The sequence below is a fragment of the Hoplias malabaricus genome, chromosome 3 (assembly GCF_029633855.1).
Source record: "Hoplias malabaricus isolate fHopMal1 chromosome 3, fHopMal1.hap1, whole genome shotgun sequence".
Lineage (NCBI taxonomy): Eukaryota > Metazoa > Chordata > Actinopteri > Characiformes > Erythrinidae > Hoplias > Hoplias malabaricus.
The window spans coordinates 52,331,818-52,353,311 of record NC_089802.1 but is presented as its reverse complement, the minus strand read 5'-3'; the positions used below and the strand labels follow the sequence as shown (position 1 = coordinate 52,353,311).

Genomic DNA, 21,494 nt, shown 5'->3' with positions numbered 1-21,494 from the left:
AAAATGTGAATGAACACACTCACTCACCTGGCTGTTTCTGTCGTGGTTTGGGCATGTTGGTCACACAGGTGTGGGGGCACATAAGAATGTTGCAAGGGTGCAGTGAACCCTCCAGAAACAGCTGTTTTGTCTCCGAAATATGAATTCCACCAAGAGGTGTTTTAGGCAGCGTGTTGGCAGGAACCAATGCCAGGCAATATAAGCCCACCTGATGAATGCTGTCTATGGCCTAGGGACAGAAATGTTTAAATATTTAAAATCAGTGGTTAGCAAATTACTTTAATTATCTTAAACTGCTATCCAAAGGACACAGAAACAAAACCATGTGGCTCATGATTAAACGGTATAAAAATTTTACCTACCTAATTTCACCTCCCTCCATTAAATTTTCACAAACTAGCACAAAAACTTACTATATGTTGCACCTTGTCCTGGTATGTTACTTTGACTGTGATTCTAAAAAGACAGATATGCCAATGCCAACCATCCAATCCAAATATTCCACACACTCTGCTGTGTTAAAAATGTGTGGTCATTAAAGTGATGGTTATCATATTACTCTTCATTTTATTTCTGAAGAGTAATATTTTGACTAAGGAGAATTAAAGGAATTTACCTGTAGCACCCGACTCATCCACTGGAAGCTGTCCTCTTCACTGGCATCGGGTCTCTGCTCAGCCACAATTACTATGCGCTCATCATAGAACACTGTCACTGAGAACACAGCAATCCTAAACACACACACACACACACACACACACACACACACACAAAGGTTTAACTTTCTAATAGATACAAAGAGAAGAATCATCACAGTAAGTAATTTAAGCTCATAAATACACATTCAATCACTTATTCCTCAGGTGACATAAAGCCTAAGAAGAGATCAAATGTACAGCTCAGAGGAAGCGCAAAATTTCCTGGTACATGGGTAGCAGATTCACACACCTGCCTCTGTACACTGTCTTGACCGGCTCCACTGCTAGAGCTGTAGCCACCAAGTCATCTGCATTGTGGCGACGGCGACTCACCATTAGCAAGCCCTCATTCTTCCCCACCACAAATATCAGACTGCCCTAAGTCACAGACATGCAGGACAATTAAAACAGTCTTACAAACACATAAAAAGCTGAACAAAATGACCATCAGAAAAGAGATGTCAAACTTACTGGTCCTACAAATCCCAGCAGTCCTGAGCGCACAAACGGAATTTCTCCAATAGGTGCACCACTTGCATTAACTGGTATCACCTGCAGGTTTCAGGACAGGGAGCATCTCAGTTAACAAAATCAATGAAATGCTGAGAAAATCACTGAAACGCAAAGTAGTTTTCAGTAGCGAGATGGGGAAAAATTTAAGGTTAAGTCTGCACTGAACTAAAATTTGCCAATATTTGTTTAATGTAATTCATTTCTTTGCACGTAAATGGAAGGAAGTGTGTGTAAAAAGTCTGACCTCAAAGGTGTTTTTTGTGACTCCAGGAAGGCCATAGTACATGGTCCCCCCGGCACGAGAGTTAACCACAATCTCTCCGATCTCATCCGTCTTACACAGCATGGGTGGCCCATCCGGCTTCACAATGCACATTAGAGCTAAAAAGCATGATAGGGGTTGCAGGTAAAATTATGTGCTTCTTCAATTTCACATTCTGACTGCATGGAAAAAACATTTTATTTTCTTTGTAATTCAGGGACACTGTTCATTACAATATGACATTGAACATGCTGGAAACAAAACCTAAAAACATCTTATTTCAAGTATTCCATGGACATGATAAGTCTAAGGTAAGTTTTGTAACCTGTACATCTTTGCAGTAAATGTAATACATCTGTGATTTCTGGCTTCAGATGTACATTTTTCATATTTAGTGCTTTGCTAAAAATGTCTATCATCAAACTGCTGAGACAAGACACTTACCTCCGGGCATGACATGGCCCACATCCTGGACCGTAAGGGCAGAGTTCTTGTCCTCTGTGTTGACCCTAATTACCCCATGACTGAGGCCGGTCATGGAGAGGACAGCCCGGGCTGGGAGAGGAGCGCCAGGAACACCAGGCCTACAGAGAGAAGGCATGGGGTGCAATATCTTTTCTATATATCAGTGAATCATTTATTATATTTTAAATTCTAAGCATTTACATCATCATACAGATTTTACACAAATGTAAATGTTTTTTACAGTAACCCTTAAAAACATGGATGTCTTACTATTCATTAACATATATTGCAATTGTAAGTGACTTATACACAATACAGAACTACCATACAATTGATATTAACAATATGATAAAATAAATTTTGTGCAGTGTTTACATTTCAATTTCTAAATTAACCAGTGAGGGAAAGGGGAGAAAAAGAAGCTTTTGACATACACTAGGTATATATTTAAGTGTTACCATTTATAGACAGGGATTATGTGTAATCCTTGGTTACATTTAGCTAACTTTTACTGAAGCATCTTGATTCAGAATGCTGTGTAGCCTAGGACTAGGACTAATCCTTGTCCTGGAAGCTGGCATTTCAATTAAAATTAAAGTTTCAGATCTTAGCACATGCTAAACCTCCTTAAAAAGATGTTTGCTGTGGTGTCTAGAAAAAAAGATATTGGTAAACTTTGATGCAAACCTGCGTATGGCCACTGTCATGGCTTCAGGGGAGGTAGCACATGGACAGATAACTTCTGGTTTCAGGCCATGAGCCTGAAACACGTTCAAAAAAGCATCACATGATGACACAGACCCTAAGACGGACAGGGAGAGAGAGAGTGAGAGAGAAAGAGAGAGAGACAGACAGAGAGTTTCATTTTATTACAAAACAGGATTCCTCATCTGCCCTTGAAAAGATATTCTCTCTTTTGTAGTGAACTAATTAGTGAGTCTCACAGGGATTGGCTCCATCAGCAACAATAAGCATGCGCAGGGAGGCCAGGGTGATGTCTCTCTGCTCCCTGTGCGCCATCATGGCCCAGTGCAGGTCTCGACACTTCACCAAGGCAACACGCGCTATGGAAACACAGCAGGGATGTTTTTCTTATTTATTTATTTATTTTTTTTTAATGAAAGCCATCTGAATGTGTGAAAACTTTTTTTTTTTAAACTGAGGGAATACATTGTGGATACCTTTGTGTATATGAACCCGTTGAACCCAGGATAGAGGACATGCTTTCATTACTGCATACGGAACACTGATGGTGTGAATCCGGTTCATCACACTCTACAACACATGCACAAATCACATATAAGAACTTTCAGAAGACAAAACATGTTTTCTGATTTTTTTTTTTGTATTTTAGAACTGTACTACAGGGTATATACAAACATTTTAAATTCCCATTTAAACATTAAAAACTGGCCACGATTCAGGATTATAGTCAGTTCCATTCTGATTGCCATCTGCAAATCTGTTTATACTCATTTCCGTACAAGAGACTGTATGCTGAGACTGTGCCTTTTGAGTCTAGATTAAAGAACTGTGAAGCTGAGTTTAGTGAAGATGTGCCACATTTGTATTTATTTCTCATAAATTTGTTTTGGTTTTAGTCCCGTCACATCACACTAAAAGAGTTTTCTGTGGATGGTTGTCGTAAAATTCTGTTTGACAAAGTAGATGGTTCTTGGATAAGTTAAAGAACAAAAAGCACCAGACTCTCTGAGAACACTTCCTGATACTCACTGTGAGAACCCCATGCCACAGGCCCATGTCCTTCTTAAAATCCAGAACATTCACCAGTGTTTCACCTGAGAGTGAACATACAGGGTTTTAGTTGTGAATGGGTGGAGGCTGGTGGTTGTGGTAAAACTAGATAAATGCCAGTAAAATGTACAGATGTCCTGTAATAGAAACAGAACTCACCCTCACAGTAGTTACAGGCTTGTGTGAGGGCTTGACAATGTGTTAGCATTGCAACCTTTGACACAGCAACACCCATCACTGTCCCTTCCTTACTCGCCTTATACTGAGAGACAAAAATTAAGTATTAGATAAATATATCATATAGAAAGAGATAAAAATGACAATAAGTTTATCCCATATACACCACCCAGAAATAAAAGACTGTACCTCTATATATGCAGTGTCTGTGTTAGCAGTTGGGATATGTGGCTGCCAGTCTTTTGAGGGTTTTGTGAGGTATTTGGAGTCAGTAATTACCCATTTAAGTCTTGGCCAGCCTTTTTAAAAACAAAATAAAAACAAACATAGTAATGTGTACTGCTAAACTGCTTTTTTTTCCCCTCATTTGTGTTCTCTGTAGTGTGAAACTGTGGTTTAGGAATTTAACAATATGCAGATAAATTCTTCAACCACAGTTTCACACTACAGAGAGCACAAAGGAGAAAAAAATGCAATCAACCAGTTAATTTTATTTACAGAGCATATTTTAAAACAACCATTGTTGTTGAAAATGCTACAATTAATTTTATACACCACACATTTCAAAATAAATTACAGCCACTTTAAAATAACAGTGATGTAGAATAGAATAAAACCAAAACTAACTTAAACAAAATAAAAATAACAAATACACTAGGATAAAATACATTTATTTGTCATTCTAGTCTGTATGTCATAAGGAAAATAGATCAGTCTCATGGCATGACTTAAATGTAACCATTGTTTCTACAGACCTCACTTATAGAGGTAGGCTATTCCACATCTCGAAGCAGCAACTATAAATACCTGGTCACCATTGGTTTTCAAAGATCAGAGCATGAGATATTTTGCTACAATTTATCTTTAAATAAGATATTATGGACAGACTAACTCCTATATACAAACGATTTAAAGGGTGTTCCTGTAATCAATATGTGCTATAATAAACGCATTTAAATCTATTTTGGGTTCATTAAATTAAAGGAAATATATCAGTCTGGCAATATCTCTCAGCTGATAAAATCTGTTCTTCATGACCAAAGGTATATTTGTTTTTCAAATTTAGGAATGAGTCAAACATAACCCCAAGATTTTTTTGCACACTTGGAGATGTTGGGAGACGGGGCCCAAGTTGTGTATTAAGATGGGGTTCATTTTGGACACTACACCAGTGAGATATCAGATAGATTTAAATAGTCAGGAAAAGAAAGCATAAAATTGGCTAGATATACTGAAAAGAGTCTTGAAAGAAATATTTAAACTGCGTACTGGTACTTGCTGAAAAAGTTCTTTAATATTTCCTGAGAAATATGAAGTTTATTCTACTGTCAATTTCATTCTGCATTTTCTGCTCTTTCATGCCTTAAAGTATGAATTTCAGTGGTGCACCAGAACTGACACTCAGAGGAGCTGTGACATCAATAAAATTTGTTCAAGTACAGTTAAAAGGCCCCTTTCAGTTCAGTACTAAATGAAGGCAACAGTGTAACATTACACCAGTTTTAAGCATTAGAGAAGTTTTCCTTGGAAATATTTTTATATCTAATATTTAGATATCCATCCATCCATCCATCCATTATCTGTAACCGCTTATCCAGCTTAGGGTCGCGGGGGGTCCAGAGCCTACCTGGAATCATCGGGCGCAAGGCGGGAATACACCCTGGAGGGGACGCCAGTCCTTCACAGGGCAACACAGACACACACACATTCACTCACACACTCACACCTACGGACACTTTCGAGTCGCCAATCCACCTGCAACGTGTGTTTTTGGACTGTGGGAGGAAACCGGAGCACCCGGAGGAAACCCACGCGGACACGGGGAGAACACACCAACTCCTCACAGACAGTCACCCGGAGCGGGAATCGAACCCACAACCTCCAGGTTCCTGGAGCTGTGTGACTGCGACACTACCTGCTGCGCCACCGTGCCGCCCTATATTTAGATATGATATAATATCTAATATTAAGTGACTAACCAAATTTCTGGCTGGAAAGGAGGGTTAAAATAATGCAAAATCCCATTTCACTGCTTCCCTCTACGACTTAGCTCAACTCCTCCATTTTGCCTGGGGGTAGGGTGTCTCTATTCTTATTTGGATAGAGAGTGTAGGGTGTAGTGTTTGAGCTACATGGCCCTTGAAACAGAGACTTTCAAAGGCACACTTCAAATAATGTTATGAATGCCTTGTGAATCACTGGCAAGATGGCTGTGCAAGCAACCACACAGTCACATTAAATGTATTTTAAAGACAGCTAAAAAACAAAAATCTTTACATAAACTACAAAGAGTACTGCAGAAACTGACTGACTGACCTTTGAACTGCAGAATTTCTCCAGTGGGGGTTTTTGGTAAACCCTTCAGACAAATCTCACTGGTCAGAGCCAGACTAACTCCACAGCTGCCCAACAAGAAGCCAACCTGGCTGCTGCCTGCATCCTAATGAAGCACAAACACACAAGACCAAATAAAGGTTAGGCATTGAATAGGGGACACAAAAATCTATGACATAATTATGCAATATGATAGGATTCTGTGCAATATTACTATGACCAGAAAACCTAATTTGAGGATATGGGTTTTGTGAATGGAGGCACTGAATTATACTCTCTGACAATGGGAAATGTGATTTTCTGTGAACTGTAGTTGACTGTGTGTGGTTTAAAGATCTGCTGCACTTACCTTGCGGGACAGTGGCACCTCTATGGGCACAGGAATGACTTCTGCAAGCAGGCATCCATAAAATGCCACCCAAAACATCCCTGGGTCACTGTTGGGATACACCAGTGCCACCTGGTTTTGAGAGCAAAAAACTTTCAACAACTCGAAACAGAACCTTAAACCTTAATAATATAAATACTTAGGTATTAGATTTTTAATAGACATGTAACAATAGTGGGCAGTAAGGACAGATGACTATACGCAAATTATAACTGATTGATCCAGACATCTGTCTGATGCAAATATATCTGCCTGTGCCTATATGAAATCCATAAAAATAGTACATCATCATGTATGCCTGATTTTAAATATCTGAACCAAGAAATTGTCAAACAAATTAACATGTTTCTAAAAAAGCCAATTTTTCCTCCCTGTGGCATTTTGTTATGCAGTTTTTCTTCCTTTTGGAGCCTTTACTTTTATTTTAAAATGGAAAAAATAAGATCACATCTGAAGAGATGTGTCCATATTTTTGAGCGGTAATGTATATATTGTTGTTTTGCTTCTTTTCCTTTTTCTTTCTGGAAATGACCCTCAGGGTTATTGTGCTTTGTGCTCACCCGGTCTCCTGGTTTCAGGATCTGTTCACTCTTGGTCCCAAGTTTGTTGAGGAGTGTATAAGCCAGCTTAACACTACGACTCCACAGTTTCCCTGGCAACCATACACCAATTAATTACTTACAATCTGACAAAGCATGTCTTCCAAAGAGAAAAACAAGTCAGTCACATGGAATAAACCCCAGGAAGCTCACAATCCCATCTGAGCCTCTGCTCTCAATCTCTAAGATTACGTTAAAGACGACCTTGTTAAGTCAGCTTATGTATAAGACTACGCTTAATCTAGGTAATTCCATTAAGCAACACACAACCATTCCTCATTTGCATTTATCAATATGCAATTAAATGACCTCTTTTACCATATGTGAGTGTGTAGAGTGGTTTTCCTGTAATATCGAGGGCTGTAAGGGCAGGACTTTTCCCTTGAGTAGCTCCCCATCGGGCTAATGCAGCCTGCAGAGCTGGAGGCCAATTACTGACCACACCCAGTGGTTCTCCCTTTACTGGAATAATCTGCCGACCCTCTGGCTTTGGAGTGTTAGGATCTGGCCGAGTAACTACAGCAGAAGTAGAAAGACAAAAATGACTAAGAGTGACAGTTTGGGAAATGTAACTATGTGTATTAGGAGAAGAAGTGTAAACTGGTCTAGTAGTGTTGTGTGGATTAAGTTAGGTACCTTCTACAATCTCCTCCTGGTCATCCATAAAGAACTCGCTGAGTGGGGGTCGTTTGGGCCTTTTAAGAGTGTTGAGTAGCTGCTGAATTTTAGTGGACACACGGCTAGACACTGGAACACCTAGATCAGGATCGGGGTCAGGCAGGTGAGGGGGTGAGACAGACGAGCGCGCGCACATATATATATATATATATATACACATAGACACAAACACAGTCCTGACTCAACAGGGTATTAACAAAGCACAACTGGAGAAAACAAGTTATTCTCCTTTGCAGCACGTTTTTAGTCCTGGTCAAGAGAAGCCTACATATAAAATGTGTATTTTAACAAATGAGGAATTTAGGAATGTAAAGAGAGCTTCAGACCAGTACTAAGAACTAGCTAACCATAAGCAGAGAAGATGGGAGTAGTAAACTACCTATGAGGACTAAATATGGAATTAGTTTAAATTGAGAATAGGGTATTGCAATAATTACAAGTGTTTCTCAGTTATTTAAATCCTTACTTTAAAGATTTAAGTTCAGTACAGTTCCTGTATTTATTTTTGGAAAAAAAACATAGAACCAAACCCATTTCATATTACAAATTAAAAATGCTAAAATTGTTCTATAAAAAACAAGTTTTTGTCAGTTTTCTTATGTGTGGAGGAACCCAAAGAAACCTTACATATGTGCTGCTACAATACTGCAGTTTGAATTGTCAAATTGGAACATGTAACAAAAATGAATTTTATGCTACAATGCCGAAAAGCTAATGACACTAGAGAAACCTTGCATTCACTTAAAACAAGGTAAGTTATATTATAAATAGTAAAATAATAAATGTTTTGGCATCTTATACACTTTCTGGAGTAGAAAAAGCATTGAGCAGATCAGCTGGTAACTTACTGCATTACTACTAAGTTTTCTAACCCTTCCTAATCCTAAAGTGAAAATTACATTACCACAACACCCAATGGAAAATCATATCCATCTATAGATTCAAGAGAAAGTGTTTGGCTATAAGGGGATTCAACATACATTTTCAGACACACACACACACACACACACACACACACACACAGTATACTGAGGGGTACAGCCTAAAACAGGGCATTGCTAGGGCTAAGAGTTACCTTTCCCCACTCTTCTCACTAACAGAGAAAAGCAATGAAAAGCAACACAACACAAGTGGAGAAAGAGTGGAAAGGAAAAAACAAAAACAAAACAAAAGGCATTGGGATTTATTAATGAAGCAAAACAAAAACAAAAAAATATATATTATACAATTATTTAGCCATTTTTAAAATAAATCCGTCTTTTGCATCATTGGTATTCCTGTGGAATTAATGTATTGATATGAGTGGTACACTAATTTATACGTATTATACATATTATACTAATTTATATGTATTTCCTCTCTATAAAATGTCCGCAGAGCCTCACAATTTCCTCAAGGTTTATTTCTTCAATAAATAGTGCTCCTTATTACCAACATTATATGTTCTTATATAGTATATGTGCTTATAACAACCACATTGTTGAATGCACTACTTTCAGAAAAAGACATTACTTGTGATCTATTGTGTGGTAGTGATTTATGGCATGTCAGAATTATGGTAGAGTCAGAGTTAGGGTTCTGCTGTGAGCACTGAAGCCTGTGGAACTCAAGTTACCCACAAGCAGTGTGTGACTGCACTTTGTGTCTCACACTGACAAAGTAGACACTTTTATTGTTTGAGCGCAACAAGGCATAGGCTCAACTCACAGCACATTGTGTCTCTGCACTCATACATACCAAAGACACATACATACGCACACTCTACCTCTCTCTGTGTCTGTCTGTCTCTCTCGCTTTGTGTATGTGTGTTTGTATGTGCTTGTGTCTCAGTACCGTCAGCAGTCTCCATCATGCTGGATCTACTCTGTCCACGGCTCATTCCTCTCACCACAGCATTGGAGGGCAAGTCCACACGTGAGCCCCTTGACCGGGCCTGAGCTTGTGGGGCACCATCAGAGCCCAGAGCACTTGCTGGTGGATCTAACAAACAAACAACATACACAAACTCAGATGTGTCTACATAAACGCTTCTCCCTGTGCACATGCTACAGAGAGACCCAAAGGCTTGTGACCTAAATATCAACTCCTCAATCTTAAATTAACTTGCACATTAATTTCACTTATGTTAAAATATTAAGCCTAAGATCCAAGAGGTTATTGTTTTGTATTGAGAGAATGTCTTTTTTGGGGGGCAGCCAAGTGCTAAGCTATTATTCAATAGGTATGTACCGATACCACTTTTTCCCTTCCAATACCGATATTTCATGTATAAGTATCTGCCAATACAGAGTACCGATGCCAACTCTATATATCTTAACTACTAGATAGGTGCCTATAAATCCAGATATTTATATTGGTATACATACAGATTTATTTTGTTAAAGCAGTGTTCAGAATAAATTATATCAAGCTTGAATGAACATCATTTACTTCTATATTAACTGCACATTAAAAAAATTTAAAATTTCAGAGCCATGGAAAACTAAATATTCACACAATGCTCTAACAAGTACATATAGGAAGACAGTCTAGTCTGACTGAACAGCTTTTTACACCGTCATGAGGATATTTGTCATGAATGTGAAATGCACTTTGCGGCTGATCTGTGTTAGTGTGCTTCTTTGTGGCTGCTTGAATGAAGTCAGTGTTCTGTGGCATGCCTTGGCTCTAGTCTACAGACTCTGGGGCAGTCAAAGGTGTCCATCGGTGGGAAAGTCTTCAACCCCAATTTTTTGCATCCAAATCGTGTTTAAAACCAGTTGCAGCATATCAAGCGCTTGATTTTTTTCGACCCAACTTTGGACATCTAGCATCATGCATCTAGTAGCGTGCATGAGCGTCAGTATCTGCTTCATGGGGTGTGTCCCAAAAAGTGCCCTGTGTGCTATATGTAGGGAATAGTGAGTAGGGGTCCATTTCCAACACTCATATGGTATCGGTGCTCTCTGTAGCCAATACCGATACTGTGTTTAAGTGCCAGTATCGGTGCCAATACCGATATGGTGTCGGTACAACACTAATATTCAACAGTCACCAATCAAGCAACAACCACAAGTGATGAATGTAAACCACAAAGGTAAACAATCGGGTTATAGTTTCATAAATTAACAGAGATCTCTGAGTACAGTGAAGGAGTCAGAGGATATCTAATGGTAAAATGTACAATTACATCACAAACAGACTTGGAGCAAGTGTAAAAGCCCAATGAATGATCAGTGAAATGCGCAAGTACAAAATAATATCATATTTCTACTTCAGAAAAATGTTCTTTGCTATTACTTTTTCACATAGTCAGATTGCCATTAAACGTACATGTGGTATAGTGACAATCTTATGTGAAAATATGTCCAAATCATTCATGTGACTTTATAGGGTTGTGAAGGGGATTTTACAGATATATTCATTTCAGTGTTCATACATTGTGTCCTTGCAGGGTTTAAATACAATACTACAAATCTTTACTAACACACAACAAATAACCTTTTAAAAGACATTAGGGCAGGCAAATTCATTAGTTTACCTCGTCCTGTTCTTGTCACTGGGAAAAAATTACAAATAAGTGGTAAAAAGAGAACAAATTTAAGCCAAAACGAAATTTTTCCTTTTAAAAAGAAGAAAAAATAAGCACTATGGAAATCATTCACAAAGTACACGTGTGTGTGTATGTGTGTGTCTGTGTATTGCCTGTACTCACCTAGGCGAGCATGGGCAAATGCCTCAGCGAGGGCAGAGGGCTGTGATTGTGAGTGGGGAGGTGGGGGGTATTGTGGGGGAAACTGCTGCTGACTTTGGGGCTGTGGGGCCTGGGGAGGGCGTGACTCGCCGTGGGACATTGTGGAGGAGGCTGAAGATGATGAGGTTGATGACCCATGAATGGAACTGTTCATCCATGAATCAGGAGACTGTTGTTGTTCACCACTTTCACCACTCACTCCACCTTCCTCATCTGAAGAAGAAGAGGAGTCTAGGAAGAGAGGGAAAAGAGAGATACAATTAAAACCGGCATCCTTCGGCTACCATTTCATAACAACTAATTAGAAGCTTAATAACAGATAACTGCCAGGTGTAATGTTCCATAACTAAGTGTATAAAAATAGTTAATCATATAGTAATTACTCGCTACAATGACTTAACTGTGGGCACATAGCTGCTGATGACATACAATCTTTAAAAAAAAAATTCACATTCATTATTTTTATGAATTATTACAAATTATGAAATTACTTCACCCTGGCCTATGGCTACTGAAGAGGCACATTTTACCACCAGCACAACTTGGTGTCAGTGCAGTATCAACACAAAAAAAATCTGAAATGGGTGGTTAACAAAAAATTTATAATAAAAAAAAAGATCACTTTATATCAAAAACAATGAAAAGAATAGGTATTTATTGTGATTTAGGCTAACTTATTGAAACCTTTGTTAACCTACTGCAGACTGTATCACTAATCACATAAAATATCAATAGAACAAATCAGGCAGTTTGGTATGGTTTATGCCAGAAGCAATATTGCACAGTGGCAAAAATAAATATCTAGGGGTAAACCAGGGTGTTTTCAGAACATCTGTGGCAAAAATAGAAAGTTTCACATTAGTCTAAAGTTTCACATTATTCACACATTACTACTATATGAGCATACACTGTATATTTGCTAAGTGTGGAACACTTACAATCTTACATAAAGGAACACTAGGTACGATCTGAATTCTTTTGCTCCTGGGGCTCTACCTAGTGTAATTCATATTTACAGCACTGTACTGAAGAGGGAGAGGGAGGGAGGGGGTGTGGTTTCTGCAGTGCTGAGCCCACACTGTGTCAATGGTATGGTGAAAAAACACAATGGTCCTCACTTCTGGTGGCAGTGACTTGCCTATCACTGCATTTATTATGTTACCATCCTGTGCATTTGTTATTATGAAAAATGTGTGTACCTGGTGGTGTGCAGTTGTCAATAGGTGACTGAACATATGTTGAGCGTCGTTTGGTTGGCATAGGCAGTGCCATTTTTTCCTCTTTATGTTTGGCTAAGGCAGCTTGTACAGCCTCAGTATGAATATCTGAGACAGATACACACAAACAGGAGAGAAAGAGAAAGAAAAAAAGAGAGAGAAAAGAAAGTGAGAAGAAATGGTATACAACAATTTTAATGTACTTTTTTAAAAATAGTTCTTGTATATTTATTACACTCTAGATCTCAGCATGATGTTAGAAATGTCAAAACATTATTCAAAGCATATTTCTAAATTATGCCCTGATTCCATGATCTCTTATTGGACTTGAATCTCATTATAAGCTTACCTGATCTATAGCGTTCATCCCTGGTCCCACCACCGCGATGTGAGCGGCGTGTTCGGCGATGGCGAGACGAAGAGGAGCTTGAGGAGGCATTGCTAGGTGCAGCAGCAGAGCTTAGGCCAGGGTCCTGTCCATCATACTGTGGAGGGGGAGCCAAATCTATAACATGTGAGTGAGAAAAAAAAAGATACGACTGAGAGTGATGAAAGTACTGAAATATTTTCCCAATAAATATAGAGGGCATATATTGTAGGACAAACCATTGCTCCAAAAAAAGTTAAAGTCAAGTATAAGGAAAATTTGTTGTTTGGGGTAATGAAAGCCTACACACTATCAATTATCCTTTAGTTTTGAAAACAGAGCTACAAAGTTTGTGTAGCAACAGAATTTATAACCTACCATTGAAACTAACATTTCTATAAAAAAATAAATAAAAGTAAATTACATGGGATGTAACTTGCACAATCTTAATTCATCAGGAATAGGCTTCAATTACTTTCAGTAATTCTGAATACTCAATATTGCTTGTCCTGGCTGATATACACCGTTAGAGAATTGGGTAAAATTGCTATATTGTACAGGGTATAGTAATAAAGAAAGCATGCTCCGTTTTAATACATTTACGCTGAATGCTTGGACCACTAGAGGGAAGTGTGTAGTAAGATTTTAGCCTGACTGCCCCAACAAGGGTGAGGCGAGAGGAATATACTAAAGGGACGTTTCATAACCATATCATCATATGAGTCAGGGGACAGCAGAGGAAAACACAAGCAGAACCCAAAATAGGACAGTCCAGAGAGAAAAGAGGGAGCAAGATGAAAAGATGAAGGAAGGAGACAACATATTATCATTGTCATACTTTGCGCTTGGATAATGTAGGGAGCAAGCAGTTTTGCCCTCTTCTTCTCATATCCTTTTTGCGTGATGTCACCTACAAAACAAAATCAATGTATTTATTACATGTTGCTGTCCCTAAAGATGTGTTATTTATTTACACACATCTCAGTTCAAAGGGCTAACAACTCAACTGCATAAATATGTCCTGAAGTTGTGACACAATCATCAATAACCACTTTAGAAATTTACATTTTACAGCATGCAAAATTGATACTGTACTAAAAATTTATTAATAAACAAGTTTAAAAAAAATAAAAGCAAATAAATACATAATAATAATAATATATATATTTTTAAGTTGAGTGTAATTTTTCCCCAACTGTTGGCATTTGAACTGTTGCTGCTGAACAGCTGAGAGTCAGCATTTGTTTTATAAAATTGAAACCTAGTCTCAAAACCAAATGCAGCTTTGCCAGTTTGGGAGCATTTCAGCTTTCAAGCAAATGAAAAAGGGAAAACCAGCCAATTTAGATGAGGCAAATCTGTGCCAGAAAGGTTGCTGCGAAACAAGGAAACACATCGATCTCATCTAACTAACCTCGTCCAGCTATCATAGCCAACTGCCTCCATCAGCACCAAGTTGTGGAGCAGCTTTAAAAGGAACAATTCAGGCTGGTTCCAGCTGAGAGTCAGGAGTATAGCAATGGAATCAAGATAAATTAAGTAATTTGTGGTAGTAATCCCGCCTAAAGCAGTGTTGAGCCCCTTCGCAGCACGGGAAATGCTCTCGCCACAACAGTCCTAATAACCTGTGGGTCTTGTCACATCATGTCCTGTGTAAGATTCATTCAGGTGCCTTTGATTCATATTGTGTTCACACTTGAAACAGACCACACCAGAATATGTTTATGAAATGGACCTGCTCAGGTGGTCTCAGTCCGCTGGTTTGGTGCACACCAGAGTGTTCACACTTACACAAACACAAAAACTAACAGAGAAAAGTTTTCAAAATCAAAGCTGACAAATTCAAACAGAACATCAGTAACTGCTACATACTAACCTGAAAGTGTCTTTGTGTATGGAAGGGCTGTAGAATTAACCCTTTGGAAAAAAACCCTAAACCAAATCCATTTTACCAATATATTACCACTCAAAACCAATCAAAAAACATAAAAGCGCATACATATATCAACAGATATAGCCAAAAATGTGTTTATTCAGGAGTCAATAGTATAATCATACAACTAAAAGCCCAAACAGATTGAGAAAATATGTTGCCATTCCCTTTAGATGCAAAGCATTATCTTGTTCTTCTACGTTATTTAAGATACAGGGAACAACTAAATCCAGCAACATTGTGATTTCTAAGAGCTGGTGCTTTACAGCGATGGTGCTATGTCAGCAATTTCAGAAAAGCATTAGAATTTCTATGTTTGTAGCAACATTGAAAATATAAGTATTCACTTTGAACATTAGGCCCTTTCTCCACTGAATGTGGCCATGAACCACCTACTACTGCTGGAAGCGTTTCACTACGGACCAATACCGGTACAAAACCATACACAGAAGTGCATATGCGTGGAAGTAGAGAAGGCCAAAAAGAATGCAACTGCCAGAGTCCTGACAGTGAGGCCAGGTTTGTGCACTGAAAGTATCAGGCTCTCCATCAACTTGTGGGCAGAGTGCCTGTGACTGAGACTAGTTTATGGTTCAGAAAGTGCATTAGGTATAGGGCAATGGAAAAAGTTCAAGGAAATTCTATAGATATATAATTCATAATTCCAGTTAAACATCAAACAACTTGAGCATCCATAAATCATTTACAGTGGATCATCCAAATAAATAAGCTGCCAGACATGCCAACCATACATTATTTTAAACAGATCAGGTGCCTTTACCTGCAGACCACCTGTTTTTTTTCCACTTTCACACATTCTTTTTCTCTCTCTGTCTAAAAAAAATTGAAAGCTGTTCAAATCTTTTTCCAAACATTCTCAGGCAGCCATTAATACAGCCTGGCAGCATGCCCAAATGCCTGTGTGGGAAACACGGTTATGTTATTGTTCTGTTTTTATGCCTAACCCTGGATGCAAAGACGAGGAAAAGTGCAGAATCAACAGTAAGGTCTTCATCCTGCACGTTTGGTGTATTCACCCAAAGTCGAGTCATTTCTTGTCAGATGTACCATTATACGCACGCACTTACTCTCATCAACCTCTTTCAAATACACAACACAACAGAAAAGATTCCATACACTACAGAAACAAAAGCACACATAAAAAAGAAAATAGATAATAAACAATTAATTAATTGTTAGAAATAATTACATTCACACAAAAATCTTGAAAATTATACTTTCCAGGAAACTGAAAACGCCCCTTTAAGTTTTGATGAATATTAATGTAAATGAATAGGCTTACTGCCATAACCCCAACATAGTCTGTTTGGTGAAGTAGCAGATGTGAGCAGTTAGCTGTTGTTTTTGTAGCAGTTGGAATAGAGGTAGTGGCTAGCTTGAAATGTCTAGTGGAAGCACGTGTTTGGCTTCGTCCTCCTAGTTTGTAGATAATGTAGATGCTCTGACCAAAATATTATGATCATCACAATTTGCCCCTTGCCAAAAGGGCTCAGATCCTTAAGCTTGCCCATTTTTCCATTCTCCAACATTTCAAGAAATGACTCTCCATTTCCTATTTACTACGTTATATGGACAAAAACACTGGACACCTATATTTTAAATCTTTACAACATCCCATTCTAAATCCATGAGAAATATGGAGTCTGTCCCCCTTTGCTGCAGCAAAAGCTTCCATGCTTCCAGGAAGTTTTCTTACAAGATTTTGAAGGGTCTCTTTGGGAATTATTGCCCATTTGTGAGGTCAAACACTGGTGTTTAATGAGAACAACTTCTCTAACCATCCGGGCACTGCTGCCCTGTGTTTGTTTCAGGCTTAATATGTTTTAGGCTTCATAGTGTAGCAAAGAGCAGAAGCAGAGAAGAGTTTTCAGCCAGAGGGACTATAATCTTGGATCAACTTGCACAGGTTTTGAGGACATGAGGAAAAGAAACCTTTAGAGTCATTATTACTATTTTAAATTACAGAAGCCTTTATTATTGTCAGTTATCAAAATTAAAATCAGTGCAATGACATGTTAACACAGTAAAACCTAAACTTGGTTTGTTACTGAAGCATCCAGATATACAGCCTGAAACCAGAGATTCTCTCATATAGCCCAATCACCAGTCAATAACTGCAGAGGACTGCAACCCTCTGTGTAAAAGATTCAACGAGGAATCAAGAGACATGGACTCATATAAACTGCATCAGAACCTTTTTGTTTCAAAGTCAGAATAAAATAATGTTTCGTTAGACAAGTGAAATTGGTGAGGACTTGGTGACAGTATATAACCAACACAACACAGAATGCTGTGTAAAGCTGTGTTCTCATATGTAAACCTAACAGGTCCGTACCTTCATGTTTTGTTTAAAAAAATAAAGTGAATATGACGCACAGTGTAAAAATGTCTGTAAAGTTTATGGTGAAAAACTGTAAAACAATGACAGTAAAATCACGGTAAACTCTAAAAAGTTTGAAAACAGTTTCTGTAAGATCAAAATACCGTAAATACTTTTATCAGCCACAACACTCATTTTTACTGTAAAAATACATTATTTCACTGTTAAATTCACAAACCATTAGGGGTGACACAAGTGTCCAATGACTGGGAAGAGCTGAGACTCATTAGGGAGCTCCCAGCATGCCTTGCTGCTCCATATTTTCTGTGATTTTCTGAGTTTATTTTCTGTCATTGAGACTTTTTGATTTTGGATTGCATTGTGGTGATTATTTTGTGTATTTGTGTGTGTGTGTGTGTTTGTATTTCTGTGCATGTTGTGAAGAGATGTGTGTTGGCCAGGAATGTTTCTGTGCTCCGAGTGCTGCAGTGTACTACACATTTCTTTGCTCCTTTTAGGCAATATCTCTTTTTAAGGACTGAATATAGGATGTGGTACGGCTATATTTAAATATGTCTCCATTCTCTCATTTGTCACACAATTTACATGATAATTTTATGGCAAAACAAAATTTCTTTGTTATTTTTATGTAAATACTATGGACTTATGGTTTATATCTGTTTTTTTAATAGAAAAGTACAGTAAACAAAACAAAGCTGCTGTTTTTTTGGCTGATGTACTTGGCTACTAAATTTCCAATCCTAACTTAAATTCTGACGCTTGACACTAGTGCAGTATTTAAGTTGGAACTGGAGGTTTCCAAGCAAAGGCTGCCAAAACACGCAGCTCCTTCTCAGCTGTAGCGAGAGGCAGATTCTTCACAGTTCCTAAACTGAGAACTTTCTTTTCATTGGTCATATCCAATCAGCAGCCAGAGTTATCTTTCCATCATTCAGTGCTGCAGCCAATGGAGTCACAGCCCCTCCTACAGGTTGTTTTGTGGCAGCGCTGAGAACAGCAGGTCAGTGCTGAAAAACTCTGAACTCTGAAAAAGCGCTGAACTACAGCTCTGCTTTCAGATAGAACTAATGTTAACACTGTCCATCCATACATTATCCACAGCTTATCCGGGTCCGGGTTGTGAGGGGAAGCAGTCGGAGCAAAGAAATCCATACCTCCCTCTCCCCAGCGACCGTCTCCAGCTCCTCCGGGGGTATACCGAGGCGTTCCCAGGCCAGTCGAGACATGTAGTCTCTCCAGCGTGTTCTTGGTCTGCCCCGGGGCCTCCTCCCCGTTGGACATGCCCGGAACACCTCACCAGGAAGGCGTCCAGGAGGCATCCGGACCAGATGCCCAAACCACATCAACTGGCTCCTCTCAACGCGGAGGAGCAGCGGCTCCACTCCGAGTCTCTCCCGGATGTCCGAGCGCCTAACCCTGTCTCTAAGGGAGAGTCCAGACACCCTGCGGAGAAAACTCATTTCAGCCGCTTGTACCCGCGATCTCGTTCTTTTGGTCACTACTCGAAGCTTGTGACCATAGGTGAGGGTTGGGACGTAGATGGAAAGGTATCTCGGAAGCTTTGCTTTTCTCCTCAGCTCTCTCTTCTCCACAACGGACCAGTACAGAGCCCACATTACTGCTGACGCTGCACCGATCCGCCTGTCAATCTCCCGCTCCATCTTTCCCTCACTCGTGAACAAGACCCCGAGGTATTTAAGCTCCTCTACTTGAGGCACTTCCAACCTGGAGAGTGCACGCCACCCTTTTTCGACTGAGTACCATGGACTCGGACTTGGAGGTGCTGATCCTCATCCCTACCGCTTCACACTCGGCTGGAAACTGGTCCAGCAAGAGCTGGAGGTCCCGGCTCGATGAAGCCAACAAGACCACATCATTCGCAAAAAGCAGACATGGAATCCTGAGACCACTAAACCGGACACCTTCCGCCACTTGGCTACGGCGAGAAATTCTGTCCAACTGACGGAGTCCAACTCCGACTGGAAACCAGTCGGACTTACTGCCAGCCATACGAACCAGACTCCTGCTCTGTTTATACAGGGACTGGATAGCTCGTAGCAAAGAGCCCAGTACCCCATACTCCCAGAGCACCCCCCACAGAATATCCCGAGGGACACGGTCGAATGCCTTCTCCAGATCCACAAAACACATGTAGACTGGTTGAGCAAACTCCCACGCACCCTCCAGGATCCTAACGAGGGTAAAGAGCTGGTCCTGTGTTCCACGACCGGGGCGGAATCTGCATTGTTCCTCCTGGATCTGAGGTTCAACTATCAATCGGACTCTCTTCTCCAGTACCCCCGCATAGACCTTTCCGGGGAGGCTAAGGAGTGTGATCCCCCTATGGTTGGAACACACGCTCCGATCCCCCTTTTTAAAAAGGGGAACCACCACCCCAGTCTGCCAGTCCAGAGGCACTGCCCCCGATGTCCACGCGATGTTGCAAAGACGTGTCAGCCAGGACAGCCCCACAACATCCAGAGCCTTGAGGAACCAGGAGCGAACTTTATCCACCCCCGGGGCCCTACCGCCAAGGAGTTTTCACCTCGGCCACCTCAGCCCCAGTGATACTTGTGCGGGGATTGCCACCCCGACAGGCACCGACAACCTTGCAGCCACAGCTCCGTTCAGCTGCCTCAACAATGGAGGTCCGGGACATGGCCCATTCGGACTCAATGTCACCGGCCTCCCCCGGGACGCAGTCGAAGCTCTGCCGGATGTGGGAGTTGAAGATTTTTCTGACAGGTTCCTCTGCCAAACGTTCCCAGCAAACCCTCAGCACACGTTTAGGTCTGCCAGCTCTGTCCGGCATCCTCCCCTGCCATCTGATCCAACTCACCACAAGGTGGTGATCAGTTGACAGCTCAACACCTCTCTTCACCCGAGTGTCCAGAACACCTAGGGTATCCTGATGCCAGGTGTACTTGTGGACACCCTTATGCTTGAACATGGTGTTCCAATAACTGAACACCACTCGGGTTCAGATCAGCGGGGCCGTTCCTCCCAATCACGCCCCTCCAGGTCTCACTGTCATTACCAACGTGAGCATTGAAGTACCCCAACAGAACAATGGAGTCCCCAGAGTGAGTGTTCTCCAGCACCCCCTCTAGGGTCCCCAAGAAGGCATGGTACTCTGAACTGCTGTTCGGTGCATAAGCACAAACAACAGTCAGAGCCCTTTCCCCAACCCGAACACTGTCTCCTGGAGTAACTACATTTCATTCTCCCTCAACACATCACAGATGAATTTCTGAATCAAAGTAAACATTTATACATTAACATCACATTAAATCATTTCATATAGATTAACAATAACATTAACAAACTATTATTAGAGTGTAAGACAAATATGAGTCCTAAATAAGCAATTAATTCTATGACATTTTGGTTGTATATATTATAATGTAATGAGGACGAGACTGTCTTTTAGATTCAGTATGATTTTTTCACTTCAGATCTTACTGTAGTTAATGAACAATTTAAAATAATACAGTTGTTTTAAACTGGTAATTCAGATTCTGCTTTGCCACTGTTCAAAAAGGCTACTGACAGGCACTGACAGTCCTGATGGCAGTTGGCTTAACAAATATGTTTTATCTAATTGACTACAGTCAAAAATGGTTTACAAGTGCATACCGGTCCCCAGGCCCCTGCGTTTCTTATTTTGATTTCAGAAAGTTGGAAACCCTGGTAACAGTGGGCGATAATGTCTGATTGTGGAATGTTTCTGAAGGCATATGATGCCCTAAATTGTACTGAGGTCCAGCGGCGAGGCTGCTGCACAATACAGCTTTTCTGAAATTACTGCAGACTCGCTGAGCAGTATGTTTAGATTTGATCTAATACACCTTGTAGCTCAGTTCCAAAGGGCAAGGGCACACCCAAAAATAAGTAGTAGTGAAAAAATAAATTGGGATTAGGCCTAAATGTCTTTCTAAAATAAATGTGTATGTGTAGACCGCCGTAGATTTGTCCTTTAGTATGTCCTTATAATGTTTAAAGGAGCATTCTAT

The 21,494-nt window shown here is 40.0% G+C and overlaps 1 protein-coding gene across 4 annotated transcripts in view; it reads right to left on the bottom strand.

The window, feature by feature from the left end:
- The window catches only part of dip2bb (disco-interacting protein 2 homolog Bb), a 48,029-nt gene that overhangs the window by 10,033 nt on the left and 16,502 nt on the right, over window positions 1-21,494 (bottom strand). For 2 of the 4 annotated variants that reach the window (XM_066664119.1, XM_066664121.1), the window contains exons 2-24: window positions 14,025-14,096; window positions 13,169-13,324; window positions 12,802-12,927; window positions 11,564-11,833; window positions 9,703-9,849; window positions 8,945-8,962; window positions 7,828-7,947; window positions 7,510-7,707; window positions 7,153-7,244; window positions 6,554-6,664; window positions 6,187-6,310; window positions 4,060-4,169; window positions 3,853-3,955; window positions 3,673-3,737; window positions 3,120-3,213; window positions 2,883-3,002; window positions 2,626-2,740; window positions 1,918-2,057; window positions 1,456-1,592; window positions 1,170-1,250; window positions 949-1,076; window positions 617-731; window positions 28-229 (exon numbers count right to left, since the gene is read on the bottom strand). In XM_066664119.1, the coding sequence (XP_066520216.1) occupies window positions 28-229; window positions 617-731; window positions 949-1,076; window positions 1,170-1,250; window positions 1,456-1,592; window positions 1,918-2,057; window positions 2,626-2,740; window positions 2,883-3,002; window positions 3,120-3,213; window positions 3,673-3,737; window positions 3,853-3,955; window positions 4,060-4,169; window positions 6,187-6,310; window positions 6,554-6,664; window positions 7,153-7,244; window positions 7,510-7,707; window positions 7,828-7,947; window positions 8,945-8,962; window positions 9,703-9,849; window positions 11,564-11,833; window positions 12,802-12,927; window positions 13,169-13,324; window positions 14,025-14,096 (2,844 nt within the window). The remainder of the gene's footprint in view (window positions 1-27; window positions 230-616; window positions 732-948; window positions 1,077-1,169; window positions 1,251-1,455; window positions 1,593-1,917; window positions 2,058-2,625; window positions 2,741-2,882; window positions 3,003-3,119; window positions 3,214-3,672; window positions 3,738-3,852; window positions 3,956-4,059; window positions 4,170-6,186; window positions 6,311-6,553; window positions 6,665-7,152; window positions 7,245-7,509; window positions 7,708-7,827; window positions 7,948-8,944; window positions 8,963-9,702; window positions 9,850-11,563; window positions 11,834-12,801; window positions 12,928-13,168; window positions 13,325-14,024; window positions 14,097-21,494) is intronic. The other 2 variants (XM_066664120.1, XM_066664122.1) reach the window with 1 other exon arrangement.